Source organism: Eulemur rufifrons, chromosome 28 (genome assembly GCF_041146395.1).
Source record: "Eulemur rufifrons isolate Redbay chromosome 28, OSU_ERuf_1, whole genome shotgun sequence".
Lineage (NCBI taxonomy): Eukaryota > Metazoa > Chordata > Mammalia > Primates > Lemuridae > Eulemur > Eulemur rufifrons.
This window is the reverse complement of record NC_091010.1, coordinates 21160655-21176455: the sequence shown is the minus strand read 5'-3', so window position 1 is coordinate 21176455 and position 15801 is coordinate 21160655. Positions and strand designations below refer to the sequence as shown.

The 15801-nt window shown below is 38.1% G+C and overlaps 1 protein-coding gene across 2 annotated transcripts in view; it reads left to right on the top strand.

Moving 5' to 3' along the window:
- Positions 1-2536: 2536 nt before the first annotated feature.
- CFAP70 (cilia and flagella associated protein 70) overlaps positions 2537-15801 on the top strand; it is a 71799-nt gene continuing 58534 nt past the window's right edge. The window contains exons 1-5 of one of the 2 annotated variants that reach the window (XM_069459883.1): positions 2537-2599; positions 3484-3670; positions 11152-11250; positions 11792-11871; positions 14085-14264. In XM_069459883.1, coding sequence (XP_069315984.1) covers positions 2537-2599; positions 3484-3670; positions 11152-11250; positions 11792-11871; positions 14085-14264 — 609 coding nt within the window. The remainder of the gene's footprint in view (positions 2600-3483; positions 3671-11151; positions 11251-11791; positions 11872-14084; positions 14265-15801) is intronic. The other variant, XM_069459884.1, reaches the window with a different exon arrangement.

Genomic DNA, 15801 nt, shown 5'->3' with positions numbered 1-15801 from the left:
AGACAGGTTCCTTGTCTTCAGGGGTGTAATCGAACTTTCAGGAAAAGCGGTGCATATTAATAATGCCATTTGTGCAGTGCTTCCTAGCTTACAGTGTTGCTATTTTAGGGGATGCTCACAACAAATGTGAAACAGTTCAGAAGGTATATTATTCATTTTACAGAAGGTGAAACTGAGGCTCAGAGAAGTTAAGCATTTGCCCAGAGTCACATAGTTATTAAATGGGAAAAGTCTTTAGAATCCCCATATTCATAAATAAGACAGCTTACGTGCCACAAGAAAAGTATAAAGTGCTAAATGAGTTCCAAGAGAAGGCAAATGCTTCTGACTGGGAAGCTTTATGGACTAGGAAGCTTTTTAGCTGGATCTTAAAGGACGAGTAGGATTTGCCCATGTAAAGATGGAGTTGGGAGGAAGGGAGTGATTATTCCAGGAGGAAGAAAAAGTGCAGAGGTTCAAAAGCGACTAAGGTCATGGAATCTTTGAAAGTACTAAGCTAGATGAGGGAAGTTGTCTGGCATTGCTAGATCCTAGAAGGCCTTGAATATAGTGTTACAGTTTAACTTTCTTTGACAGGTGACATGGAATAAGACAGTGATATGATCAGATCTGTATCAGATCTATAATACTTTAATAAGGTATTTATCTCTATCTTCAATCTCATTTTCTCCTTATTCTCACACTATGCTCCAAGTGTACTAATCTACTTGACTTGCTGGGCTATGTTTTTGTTTTTATTTTCCTCTGAACCTTTTAAATCTGTTCCCTTTGCCTGAAATATCCTTCACTTTATTAAGACGTAATTCCAGGTCACCTCCTGCAAGGAGATTTCCTGGCAAGCACACCTACACGTGTACTCTCAAATACAGCTAGGTTCCAGCTCCAGCACTTCCTTGCTATATGACTGCTGGCAAAATAACAAACTTCTCTAAAGCTCAGTTTCCTTTCCACTAAAATGGAGATTTAAGAATAACCTGGAAGCCAGGTGCGATGGCACACGCCTGTAATCCTAACACTCTGGGAGGCCGAGGTGGGTGGATTGCTTGAGCTCAGGAGTTTGAGACCAGCCTGAGCAAGAGGAGACTCTGTCTCTACCAAAAATAGAAAAATTAGCCGGGTGTCATGGCGTGCGCCTGTAGTCCCCCACTCAGGAGGCTGAGGCAGGAGGATCACTTGAGCCCAGGAGTTTGAGGTTGCAGTGAGCTATGATGACCCCATTGCACTCTACCTGGGGCAACAGAGTGAGAATCTGTCTCCAAAAAAAAAAAAAAAAAAAGTCACCTGTAAGGGTGGTAAGCTAACATATGTAAAGCACACTTAGCACACTGGTGCATAGTAAGCTATAATTAAAAGTTAATTTTCTCCCCCTTCTTGTCTCCTATTGCTCCACCCTTCCCCTCTTTCCTCTATCAGAGCATTCATCCCACAGATTATAAAACTCTTGGTCTACTTACATGTCTTTCTTCCTCACTAGATTTTAAATTACTTGAGATTAGGGAGTTTACATCTTACCTCTTGTATGCTCAGCACCTACTGTACTGCTATCATAATAAATGTTTGTTCAGTGAACAGTTCTGACAGAAGTGGGTTGGATTACAGTAAGAAGAAACTGGAGTCAGACCAGTTACAAGGCTTTTGTAACAGTCTAGCAGAAGGGTAGTAAAGGCCTAATTTATGTTGTATCATTGAAACGAAAGAAGACGACTGGTACAAAAGGGTAGTTCCAATGCACACTTGATAAGGAAGTTGTCAGTGCCACTTAGGCCCTAAAAAAGCCCAGAGACATGGTGTTGAACAAGTGATCTGAGGCTTTTAGATGACTGGAAAAATCAGGGAGTGGCTGAGAAGAGGCAAAATAATTATAAAGTCTGAAGGCTGTGAAGTGTCATATTCTTTTCTGTAACTCCTCAGTAAATGTTTGAATTGCATAGATTGGTTCTGCTTTGAATTGAGTTAGAAAACACGTTTTTTTAAAGAACAACTATGCAATTTACTTTTGAAATTATTTACTGTTGTAAAATAATTGGAAAATATATCTGGCTAAATAAGAAATGTGTCAAGACCTTTTCTAATATACTACCATTTTATATGGCTGCTTTTTTCTTGCTCTCAAAATATATTTTTGTAAAACTGAGAAATAATCTTTGAGAGGAATTTTGCAGATTAAAAGTTTCCAGAGAATACTGTGAAGGATGTGGAGGATGGGAGGTGGGGGGGGGATGGGGGGGATGGCATTCCTACTCTCTTTGTTTTGTGATAATTTGTGCTTAATGGTCAGTTACATGTATAACAATCTTTTTATCACTAACTGGTGGAGTCATCCTTCTCACCAGCTCCCTAAAACTGCCTACTCAGCAGCCAAGGTTGGATGGGGGGGAACAAAACAATGCTAGACTCCGGCATTTCCTTAGGTTCTTCCCTGGTATTGGTTATGATGTAATGTGGGTATTTATGCAGCTATGGTGTGTGAGGGGACAGGTTTATTCATTCTGTTTACAGAGACCAAAGAAAACGAGGACTTTGCGCAATTGCTGATATGGAGCAGGTGCCATCAACGGGCAGACTCGTGCAGATCACTGTGACAGATGGATATGATTTGGTAAAGTCATTTTTGGAAATCCACAAAGTCCCTAGTTTGGAAGCACCGGCAAGAGGAAGGGAGCTTGCATCATTCTGTTCTCCAAACCTCCTGGCTTTACGTAGCAGTGGCTTTCCTCCTCATTGTTCCTTATTGTTAGTCTATAAATAATAAGTCACATTACTGTGTATCAAAATACCTGGCAATTTGAATACTAAATTTAACAGGAGTGAAAGAAGTGGCTTTAGCTTTTCTAGACAGCAGTTCACATATAGTTTGGTTTTTTTTTTCCTTTTTCCTAGAAGGATCTGAATTCTTCCAGTTTCCCTTGTGATTAATTTCACTTGATGAATTTGAATAATAAAACGACATTATGATGGAACTGTTAAAAATTAGGAGAATTCTGAAGCAGCAAAATATTCAGTATTATGAAGTTAAAACAGCTCATTCCAAAAGAGGATATAATGAATGAGCTCTACTTTATTTTAAAATGTATATATAAAAAATATATATGGGGGGGCACCAGACATGTACGTATACTCACAGCAAAACACTAGAAAATATATTCTAAAATGTTAATAGTGCTTACATGTTAGAGTAAAATTACATGTAATTTATTTTCTTATGTGATTTTCAAATGTTCCACAATATACTTTTATTATCAGGTAAAACACAATAAATGTTATTTTTCAAAACTCCAACATAATGGCATCTAAATGAAATGTTGCGTTTAGCTGCAACTAGATTTGTTTAATGATTTTCTACCTACCCCTTTTGTATTTGTGATGTAGCTTGTTAGGAAAAAACTGGAAAATGCTATTTACCCCAAGTAAAGTGGTTTGCCAGATGTGTAGGAAAATTCTCTATTTGAGTAAAATTATAAAGTAATATGTTTCTGCCAACAGAAAGGTTCTAAAGGAGATACTCCAGTTACCTTTATTCGTGCAGAATTCAATCAAGTGGTTCTGGGAGACTCTGCAAAAATTACTGTTTCTCCAGAAGGAACTGCAAAATACAACTTCACTTGCAGTTTTGAATTTAATCCTGAAGGAGGAATCACTTTAGATGACCTCGCTCGCAAACCTGTGTTCTGTAAGTCCCTGTGGTTCTAAAAATGGTAGTTATGTGAGTATGTTATGAGGAGATCCTGATGTATTTAGTGGCTGCTGTTGGGACAGTTGAACACACCTTACCTCCTTACTCTAGGAACAACGCAGTGCACTTTTGAGTCCTGCCTGCTTCTGGCAGCAGTCACCATGTCCTACTAATTTTCATCAGTTTGTACCAAACACCTTTTGACATATAACTGAGATTTGCAGCCTTTATCCCCTAAGCTGAGTTGGGAGCTTTTTTTTTCTTTTTCTTCCTGTATTTAGGCTTGCCAGATTTAGAAAAAAACAAAAACAAACAAAAAAAAACCACACATAAAATTTGAGGAATACTAAAAACTTATTTGTTGTTTCCTTGAAATTCAAATTTAACTGGGCTTCCTGTATTTTTATATTTATTTCGGGAGATTGAGGGGATCTCTTTTTGTTGCCCAGCTAGTCTTGAACTGCTGGGCTCAAGCCCTCCTGCCTCAGCCTCCCCAATAGCTGGGATTATAGTCGTGTGCCACTGCACCTGGCTCTTATATTTTGTCTGGCAACTTTATCTCTACTTTTGTATAATCACCTTATTTTATAGCAGTTATTCATTTGCCTCTTCTGCTAGAGAAGGGGCTTCTTGAAATCAGGAATGTATTTTATTTATTTCAAAATTTTTAGTGCCTAGAAATATCTGGGATATAACTGGGGCTCAGAACGTGTCTGTTGAATAAATGAATGGATGGTTTCTCTATCCACACCTTTACAGTTTCCACATACACAGTATTATCCCTAACGTAATTTGTTCCTGCACCTACATACTAGGCTAAGGCTTTTTTTTGGTTTTATCTATACTCTTTAATTTTTGTTTTTATTTATTTATTTATTAATTTTCAGACAGGGTCTCACTCTCTTGCCCAGGCTAGAGTGTAGTGGCGTCATCATAGCTCACAGCAACCTCAAACTCCTGGGCTCAAGCGATCCTCCTGCCTCAGCCTCCCAAGTAGCTGGGACTACAGACATGTACCACCCCACCCAGCTGATTGTTTTTGTAATTTTTTAGTAGCATATCTCCTAGGATACCTGCCAGAAAAAACACAGAATCCACAGTCTTAAACACAGAATCCACAGATAGGCAGGACCTGGGAATTTATTCAATATTCTAGATTCTATAGTATTCTAGTCCCATGATTTTTTTTCTATAAGAGTCACTTGGGGCTCTGAGATCCAGTTTTGGGGTCCCACTCCATGCTACCAAATTCACAATTGCCAGAGGTGAAGCCTAGGAAGCTGCACCTTGGAACAAGAGTCTCAGGTGGCTCCTAGGAAACACTGCTCCAGAGTAGTGATTTCTAGCTCTGTCCTGTCTGGGAATTGGTCACCCATGGAAGCATCAGTTTGACTCACACTCTCTTACTACCTCCTTCTTCTTCTCCCTTTTTTGTTATTTAATTTTCTGTTACCCGGAATAAGAGGGGAGTGTATTGATTGCCTTCTTCCCTACAGTGTTGGATGGGAAAGGCAGAACTGAAACATTATTTTAAACATGTTATTGAGGTCATGAGAAAGAAAGGGCAATCTCTTTGTTCCCAGAAGCAAAGCAGGAACTGAACCCTGGAAATCTTGAACAGCTGCTATTGGTGTATATGTGGTAGTGGTGGTGTGTGGGGAGAGGGCAGTACTCCAAAACCTAGGAGGTTGGGTTTTACTGTAGTTCTGCAAAACATTACCATTGGGAAAACTAGGGTACAAGAAAACTCTCTCTATTATTTCTCATAACTGCATATGAATCTATAATCATCTCAAAATAAAAGGTTAATTTAAAAAATTAAATAGATTCTTAAAGGGGAAAAAAGCATCTTTGGTAGGAGTAGGAAAGATCACGAAATCCACCACCACTTGGGTGCTCAGTGCTACAATGCAAGGGCATCACTGTCTGCTCAGGAGGGAAGGAAAGTACACACATTTATGAGTCTACCTAAAGCCACCCCTCCTCTGCATGAAACCTGCAAACTGTGAAAACAGGAAAAAATCTTTCTGGAGACTATGGGTACCCCCTGAAGTATAGAGTCTGTCATCTTTTCCTTGGTTTCTTCTTGAGATAGACTACTTAATGCAGAGAACTTCTGTTCAATTCATCAAAGATTAAGCTATATAAAAGAAATGTTACTCTTTGTTAGTAGGATTTTGTTAACAGTGCATAAGTCTTTTAGGATGGTAAAAGAGGGCCCAGACCACCTCATTTTTGAAGCTCTAAGTATATTAAAGAATGAAGACATGCCAAACATGGTTACAAAACTGTGGGGTTTTGTTTGTTTTTTGAGACAAGGTCTCACTCTGTTGCCCAGGCTAGAGTGCAGTGGCATCATCATAACTCACTGCAACCTCAAACTCCTGAACTCAAGTGATCCTCCTACTTTAGCCTCCCCAGTAGCTGGGACTACAGACAGGCATATGCCACCTGGCTAATTTACAAAAATGTTTAATTATAGTCTATTTTAAAGGTTCATCTTTAATAAATTGATGCTCTTGACAAACATAAAAAGATTAAAAACAGATGAGTTAAACATTCAATTTCAGAAGCTAGAAAAATAGCAGGGTATCTCAAAGAAAGTGTCTTATAATTAAGATGAGAACAAAAATTAATGAAGTGGAAAACAAGCAGTAGAAAGGGTCAACAAGGATCAACAGGCACATGCCTGTAGTATTGGGAGCCTGAGGCAGGAGGATTGCTTGAGCCTAGGAGTTTGAGGCCAGACTGGGTAGCATAGTGAGATACTCATCTCTAAATAAAGAGAGAAAGAGAAGAGAAAGAGAGAAAGGAAAGAAGGAAAGAGAGAGAGAGTAAGAGAAAGAAAGAGAGGAAGGGAGGGAGGGAGGGAGGGAAAGAAAGAAGGAAGAAAGGAAGAAGGAAGGAAGGATGGATCAACAAAACAAAAAACTGCTTTTTTAAAACTTTCATTTAACTTTTGTGCTTTTTATTTTAAAATATTAAGGAGGTACAAATGCTTTAGGTTACATGGATTGTTTTTGTAGTGCTTGAGTCCTGGCTATAGGTGTGCTCATCACCCAAAAACTGTTCATAGTACCCATTAGGTTGGTTTATTTCCCTCCCCTCCCCTCCCACCCCCAGTTGCTTTCCACTGAGTTTTACTTCCCTCTGCGCACATGTGTGCTCATTAGTTAGTTCCAATTTAATAGTGATTACATGTGTTTTTCCATTCTTGAGATACTTCACTCAGGAGAATGGCCTCCAGTTCCATCCAGGTTGTTGCAAAAGGTATTAATTCATCCTTTTTTATGGCTGAGTAGTACTCCATGGTGTACATTTACCACATTTTATTAAATCCACTCATGAACTGATGGGCACTTGGGTTGATTCCACATCTTTGCAATTGTGAATTGTGCTGCAATAAACATTCAAGTGCAGGTGTCTTTTTGATAAAATGACTTCTTTTCGTTTGGGTAAATACCCAGTAGTGGGATTGCTGGATCAAATGGTAGGTCTACTTTTAGTTCTTTGAGGAATCTCCATACTGTTTTCCATAAGAGTTGTTCTATTTTCAGTCCCACCAACAGTGTATAAGCATTACTTTCTCTCTGCATCCACACCAACATCTATTGTTTTTTTGACTTTTTACAAATGCTATTCTAACTGGGATAAGTTGATATCTCACTGTGGTTTTAATTTGCATTTCCCTAATAATTAGTGACATTGAGCATTTTTTATATGTTTATTGGTGATTTGTCTTTTTTCCTTTGAGAAGCTTCTGTTCATGTCTTTTGCCCACTTTTTAATAGGGTTGTTTTCATCCCTAATCATCAGAGAAATGCAAATCAAAACTACAATGAGATATCACTTAACCCCAGTGAGAATGGCCTTTATCAAAAAAACCCAAAACAACACATGTTGGCGTGGATGTGGAGAGACAGGAACACTCATACACTGCTGGTGGGACTGCAAACTAGTGCAACCCCTGTGGAAAACATTATGGAGGTATCTTAAACAGATTCAAGTAGACCTGCCACTTGATCCAGCAATCCCATTATTGGGCATCTACCCAAAGGAACAAAGGTCATTCTGTAACAAAGACACATGTACCCGAATGTTTATAGCAGCACAATTCACAATAGCAAAGATGTGGAAACAACCCAAATGCCCATCTATACATGATTGGATTAGTAAGCTGTGGTATATGTATACCATGGAATATTACTCAGCTATAAGAAATAATGAAGATATGACATCTCTATGGTTCTCCTGGAGAGAGTTGGAACCCATTATATTAAGTGAAGTATCCCAAGAATGGAAAAACAAGCATCACATATACTCACCAGAAAATTGGTGTCCCTGATCATCACCTAAATACACATCTGGAAACGACACCAATCGGATATCAGACTGAGGTGGGGGGTGGGGGAGGGGATGGGTGTATGCCTACCAATGAGTGCATTGCGCACCATTTGGAGAATGGTAACGCTTGAAGGTGCTGACTCGGGAAGGGGGGGTGGGGAAGGGAGGGATATATACCTACATGATGGGTGCAACGCACACTATCTGGGGAACAGACACGCCTGGAGCTCTGACTTGGGGGGAAAGGCGGTACATGGGCAACGTATGTAACTTGCAATTCTGTATCCCCCATAACAATAAGATGAAATAAAAAAAAATAATAGGGTTGTTTGTTTTTTTCTTGTTAATTTGCTTGAGTTCTTTGTAAATTCCGGTTATTAGCCCCTTATCGGATATGTAGCTTGTGAATATTTTCTGCCATTCTGTAGGTTCTCTGTTGATTGTTTCCTTAGCTGTGCAGAAGTTTTTTAGTTTAAACAAAGCCCATTTATTAATTTTCGTTGTTGCCATGATTGGCATTGGGGTCTTTTTCATAAATTCTTTGCCTAGGCTGTTACCTAAAAGAGTTTTTCCTACATTTTCCTATAGAATTCTTATGGTTTCATGCCTTAGATCTAAGTCTTTTATCCATCTTGAATTAATTTTTGTGAGTGGTGAGAGACAGGGGTCCTGTTTCATTCTTCTGCATGTGGCTATCCAATTTTGCCAGCATCATTTATTGAATAGGGCTTCTTTTCCCCAGTGTACGTTGTTGTCTTCTTTGTCAAAGGTCAGTTGGTTATAGGTAGATGGTTTTATATATGGGTTCTCTCTTCTGTTCCATTGATCTATGTCTTGATTTTTGTACCAATACCATGCTGTTTTTGTTACTATAACCTTGTGGTATAGTTCGAAGTCTGATAATGAGATGCCTCCATATTTGTTCTTTTTGCTTAAGATTGCTTTGGCTATTCGGGCTCTTCTCTGGTTCCAAATGAAGCATAGAATTATTTTTTCTAGATCTGTGAAGTATGACTTTGGTAACTTGATGGGGATTGCATTGAATTTGTAAATTACTTTGAGTAGTATAGATATTTTAACAACATTGATTCTACCTATCCATGAGTATGATATGTTTTTCCATTTGTATTCTCTGTAATTTCTTTCCTCAGAGTTGTGTAGTTCTCCTTATAGAGATCTTTCACCTCCTTGGTTAAGTATATTCCTAGATATTTTATTTTCTTTGTAGTTATTGTGAATGGTATTGAGTCTTGATTTGACTGTCTGCTTGACAGTTATTAGTACATGGAAATGCTACTGATTTATGTACATTGATTTTGTATGCTGAGACTCTGCAGAATTTATTTATTAATTCCAGGAGACTCTTGGTGGAATTTTTTCTAAATACCAGATCATATCATCAGCGAAGAGTGATAGTTTGACCTCCTCTTTCCTGAGTTGGATACCCTTAATATTCTTTTCTTGCCTGATTGCCCTGGCTAGGACTTCCAGAACTATGTTGAATAGGAGTGGTGACAGTGAGCATACTTGTCTTGTTCTAGTTCTTAAGGCGGAATGCTTTCAACTTTTCCCCATTCAATCTTTTTAACATATTAACAAATAGACAAAACTCTGGCATGATTGAGCCAAAAAAGAAAAAAAAAAAAAACAAGGAGAAGGAGAAGGAGAAGAAGAAGAAGAGGGAAAAAGTGGCAAACATTGCTAGGAAGAAAATAGACCATAACTACAGATACAGTTTTAAAAATTATAAAAGAATATTCTCTCATTACTTTTGAAAACTTCAATTAATGGATAATTTTTTAGAAAAATGAAAATGGAAATATCGAAAGAGATGGATGGGGGAACCTATAGAGTAAAAGAGACATCTACTCATTACAATATGTGGACCTTACTTAGATCCTAATTCAAACAAAGATCACAGAGTTTGATAATATACTGTGGAGGCAAGGGTCTTATCAAAATGTATTATCTTTGCTTAAAATGCTCAAGGAGAACCTTTTTATGGGAAACATAGGGATTGAGAAACAAGCACCATGAATGGGGGGAAAAAAGGCAAATCCAGAAAATGTAACATTCTACTGTCCTGGTGTCTTCAACAAATCAGTGTCATTGAGAAAAAATATGTGGAAAGGAGGGACTGTTCCAAATGAAAAGAAATGTAAGAAACAAGACAACCAAATGCAACATGTGGTCTTTGAGTGGATCCTGGCTTGAACAAACCAGCTGCAAAATAAATTTGGGGATAATTGGGAAATGTTAAATATAGACTGGGCATTAAATGAATTAAGGAATTATTAATATATTTAATGCTATTGTCACATACGTGCTAGATGTGATAAAGTTATTATGGTTTTATGGGAAAATGTCATATTTTGGATTTGCATACTTTGATATTTAGGGATAAAATACCATGACGTCTGTAATTTATTTTAAAATTCAGCGAACAAAGCAAATATAATGAAAGTATTTCAGCAAACAACAATATATATGATGAAGCAAATACAGAAACACATTAATTATTAAATCTCGGTGATGGTTATATGGATATTCATTATTCTATTCTTTTTTGTGTATTTGAAATTTTCATAGTAAGTGTTAAGCACACAAACAGAGTAATGCTACAGTGAAAAACTTTGGACACACTTTGCATGCTATGAGGATCACTCCAAGGTTTGCTAAGCCTTATGTTAGGCAATATGGAAGGATCTAGAACAATGTTTTTCAAACTTCAGATTATGACTTTTTAGTCATTCCTAAAATCAGTTGAGGAGGATTATGACAAGTTATTTCTATATGAAATAGAATAGAAAATAGCTAAGGATTTGATCTAGTGAGGATTACTATTGCATGAAACTTTGTTATCATATAATCATATATCAGTTACTGTTATACATATGCATGTATATGATTATGATGTAAAATCCATTTCTTATTATAACTTTCAGGCAAAAAGTTCAGAAGTCACTGAAGTGGTCCAATATTTTCCACCAGAAGTTACTGATGTTGGTGCCTTCTCTGGTTTCAAGTTCATTTTTCTTAAATATCTTTGATAATACTTTCTTTGCTTGTTGTACCTTGGTTATCTGATGAATAAATTAGAAATGTTCTCATTTTCTTTGTTTTGATTTATCTAGTAACCATGACTGAAGTTTTACCAAAAGAAAGGAAACTAAAAGAGGAGAAGACCTTAATTCTTGGTCAAGCTGTGGTGGACCTTCTTCCCTTATTAGCAGGTTAGGTATATGATTTTCCCAAGAGAAATAGCAACGCTTATAAAATTTAGCTCCAGAGAAGTACAAAAAATGAGCCTCAATTAATTTGAGGGATTTGAGAGAAAAAATGAGAACATTTATCTCTGCCTCATTTATATCTGTTCTCCTTTTTTTTTTTTTTTTTTTGTGACAGAGTCTCACTCTGTTGCCCAGGCTAAAGTGCTGTGGCATCAGCCTAGCTCACAGCAACCTCAAATTCCTGGGCTCAAGCGATCCTCCTACCTCAGCCTCCCGAGTAGCTGGGACTACAGGCATGTGCCACCAGTCCCAACTCATTTTTTCTATAAATATTTTTAGTTGTCCAGCTAATTTCTTTCTATTTTTTTTAGTAGAGACGGGGTCTCGCTCTTGCTCAGGCTAGTCTCAAACTCCTGAGCTCAAAGGATCCGCCCGCCTTGGCCTCCCAGTGTGTAGAATTAGAGGTGTGAGCCACTGCGCCTGGCCAATCTGTTAAGTTCTAACCTAACCTCTTCTTTGCCTCAACTTGGCCTTCTTTTTGCAGGAGAGACTTCATTTGAAACAACAGTCCCATTGCATCCTGTGCAGGGCTCACCTTTAGAAACTCCTCGATCAGGTGCTAAGGTAATCTGAACATTTCAGCCTGCCATTCAATCTAACAAGTCTTGCTGTTATGAAGGTTCAGTTCAGTTGAGTCTGATTCATTACGCACCTTCTTTTCACAGTACACATAGTGTTAGATTCTGAGAAACAAAGATGAATTAGGCAGAGTCCTACCTTTGAAAAGCCTACAATCAACATATCATGGATTATAACTCAGTGTGATTAAATGATGGAGTGCGGTGCATGGGCACAGAGCAGGTATCAGTTACTTTGCCCAAGGGTAGATGTAGGGAATGCTTAATGCAAATGCCTCTTGATCTATGTCCTGATAGATCAAATAGTATATTAAAGCACTTACTGTACTTTCCAGCATGGTAGCCTGCCTGTGGTTGAAGACTTACTCAACAATTCCAGCCCAGACCCTTCTCCTGAATCCCAGATTGTCAGACTTTACAAGCACCTTCTAGATTTCTCTATAATGATATCCTATAGGCACCTAAAACTCAACATTCCAAAACTGAACTCAGTATCTTCCCCAAAACCTACTCTTGCTCATATCTTTGTTATTTTGACTAGTAGCATCACTCATCCATGAAAGCACAGACCATAGAACCAAAATTACATCCATGACTGCTTGCTCCCACCCTAGCTACCTCTAATCCCCAAATCCTCCTTTCACCAAATCCAGCCTTTTCTTTCCTCTAAGAGTCTGTAAACCCTTCTTAGCTTCATTCCTATTCTTTCTTGCCTCATCCTCGCTCACCTGGATTGTTACAAGTATCCTTGTACCTACCCTTGTCTCCCTCCAGTTCAGCCTTCCCACAACTTGTACAGTGACTTAAAAGTGAATTTGATCATACCTCTTCCTCTACTTAGTAGTGTGGTTCATGGTTTCACCTACTGCTTACACATTAAGGTCCAGATTTCTTAGCAGGCATATAACATCCTTTATAATGAGAGCCTCCTGCTCCAACCTCATTTCCCAGCACTTCTCTTCTTGTACTTTATGTTCTAGAATCCTGAACTACTTACTTGTACCTGAACTGAATATGCTATACTGTTTTAGTCCACTTTTACATAAACTGTTCTTTTTATCCACAGTTATTTTCTCTTTCCTTGCTCTGCTTATCCAGGTTGTAAATTTCTATTCATCCTGTAAAAGCGAACTCAGATGTCACCATCTCTTCCTTCTTCCCAGCCTAATAATTAATTATTCACTTCCTCCTTGACTGCAGCATTTTGTACAGGTCTCTATTATAGCATTTATTATAAATCATGCGACTGTAACATGAATTCCGTGATGAAAGGGACCATGCCTCCTTCATCTTTATATCCCCAGTGCTGTAGTAAAGTGCCTAGCATATAATTAGCAATCAACACACATTTCATATTACTTTATTTATTTATTTATTTTTGAGATAGGGTCTCACTCTGTTGCATAGGCTGGAGTACAGTGGCCTGATCTTAGTTCGCTGCAATCTTGAACTCCTGGGCTCAAGCAATCCTCCTGCCTCAGCCTCCCAAAGTGTTGGAATTATAGGCGTGAGCCACTGCGTCCAGCCCAGTACATTTATTTCAAGCCATCCTCCTGCCTCAGCCTCCTGAGTAGCTAGGACTACCGGTGTGTGCCGCTACACCTGACTAATTTTTTTTTTTTTTTTTTTTTGTAGAGGCAGGGTCTCACTATGTTGCCCAAGCTGGTTTTGAATTCCTGGCCTCAAGTGATTCTCCCACCTTGGTCTACAATACACGTTTTACACCTCCTTTGTATTGTATCCTGTGTGAAAATATCAGTTATACATGTCTATACCTATTTATGCGAATATATACAGATATATTTGAAAAATATTTTCTTATTACAAAGCATTACATTTAAATTACAAAAATAATCACAAAATATAGACAATAAAAGCACCTAATCTCACTTATTCATGTACAACCACTATTGACATTTCAATATAGAATCTTCCAATTACTCTTCTATATATATTTGTGTACACACTTTACTTCAGTATGGTACAATGGGAAGTGTTCTAGTTTAGGGATAAGGTTTTCTTTTTGGCTCGATCTCCAACTCATGGGACCTAGAGAAAGTTATTTCAACCTTCTTTATGGAAATAATTAAGCTTCGTCTTCTTATCTTAAACAGTGGTATGAGATTCAAATGAGGTAATTCAAAACAAGGAGGGACTTTGGCAATCTTCAAAATGCTACGTAACTTTGTTCTTTTACAGCAGTGCAGTCTTGAAGTGAAGGTATTTGCAGCAGAGCCCTTACTGACCGCAGCCCAGATGTCAGGGGGCAATCTACTGAAGGTCACATTGGAGGCTGCCTACTCTGTGCCTGAATCCTTTGTTCCAGTAGGGACCCTGCAGAACTACATGGTTGGTCTGCAAGTTCCATCGCTTGGAGAGGTACAGCCCTACTGCCAGATTTTATGTAGATTCAAACATGTCTACACTCATATGGCCATCTCTTCCTCACCTGCTAAGATTTCATTCAAAGCATTGCTCTGCTAATGGCTGAGATTTATTTTAAGCTTGAAAAATAAAGTTTATTTCTGTTTTATAAATTTTGTTTTATATAAAGATTTTTGTGGCCGGGCCTGGTGGCACATGCCTGTAGTCCCAGCTACTCGAGAGGCTGAGGCAAAAGGATTGCTTGAGCCCAGGAGTTTGATGTTGCTGTGAGCTAGGCTGACACCATGGCACTCTTGCCCGGGCAACAGAGCAAGACTCTGTCTCCAAAAAAAAAAAAAAAAGATTTGTGTGTTTATAATTTACATATTATATATAATACATTAAATATAATTTATATTAGTAAATGTATATTTATGATAGACAATATGTAAGACATTTAAAATGGCCAATTTTTGGTATGTTTCTATGGAGATTGTTTTTATGCATATGCAAAGGGACTTTAAAAAGTTCATGGAATAATAGAATTAAAAGATAAAGATAAAAAATATAAACTTTATTTCTCAACATAAGCTCTATCAAGGTCAAGACAATTTTGTAAGTGATGATAACAGCCATTTAGTCCATCCCTAAAGAACTGAAGATCCTGGGAATTTAACCATGCCAATACAGTCTTTTTTACTTATTAACTGAAGAAAAATGGGTGCCCTTTACAGATTTATTAAGATTAGGAAATGGAGTTAGAAAGAGGAGCCAAATCAGAACTGAAAAGTGGATGCCTAATGATTTCCCATCAAAACTGTAACAAAATTGCCCTTGTTTGATGAGCGGAATAAGCAAGAGCATTGCCAGGGTAGGGAAGGACTCTCTGGTGAAGCTTTCCTGGGAATTTTTCTGCTAAAGCTTTGACTAACTTTCTCAAAACACTCTCATAATAAGCAGATGTTACTGTTCTTTGGCCCTCCAGAAAGTCTACAAGCAAAATGCTTGAGCATCCCCAAAACCTGTTGCCATGACTTTTGCTTTGACTGGACCACTTCCAACTCATGGTAGCCATTGCTTTGATTGTGCTTTGTCCTTGGGATTACACTGGTAAAGCCATGTTTCATCTCCTACTACAGTTCTTCAAGAAATGCTTCAGGATCTTGATCCCACTTGTTGAAAGCTCTGCGTTTGTCTACAGCTGCTCTGGGCACAACAGTTTTGGTACCCACTGGGTGTCAAGTTTGCTCAACTTTAATTTTTCTGTCAGAATTGTGTAAGCTGAACCAATTGAGGTGTCTGTGGTATTGACTATAGGTTCTACTGTTAATCATTGGTTCTTTTCATTTCAGGCACAAAGAGGATTAATTTTTTCCTCAAAAATTGATGTGGATGGTCTGGTGCTATGGGCTTCCTCTTCAACAATGCCTCATCCCTTCTTTTTTATTTATTTTGTTTTGTTTTTTAGAGACAGGTTCTCACTCTGTTGCCCAGGCTGGAGTGCAGTAGTATCATCATAGCTCACTGCAACCTCTAACTCCTAGGCTCCAGT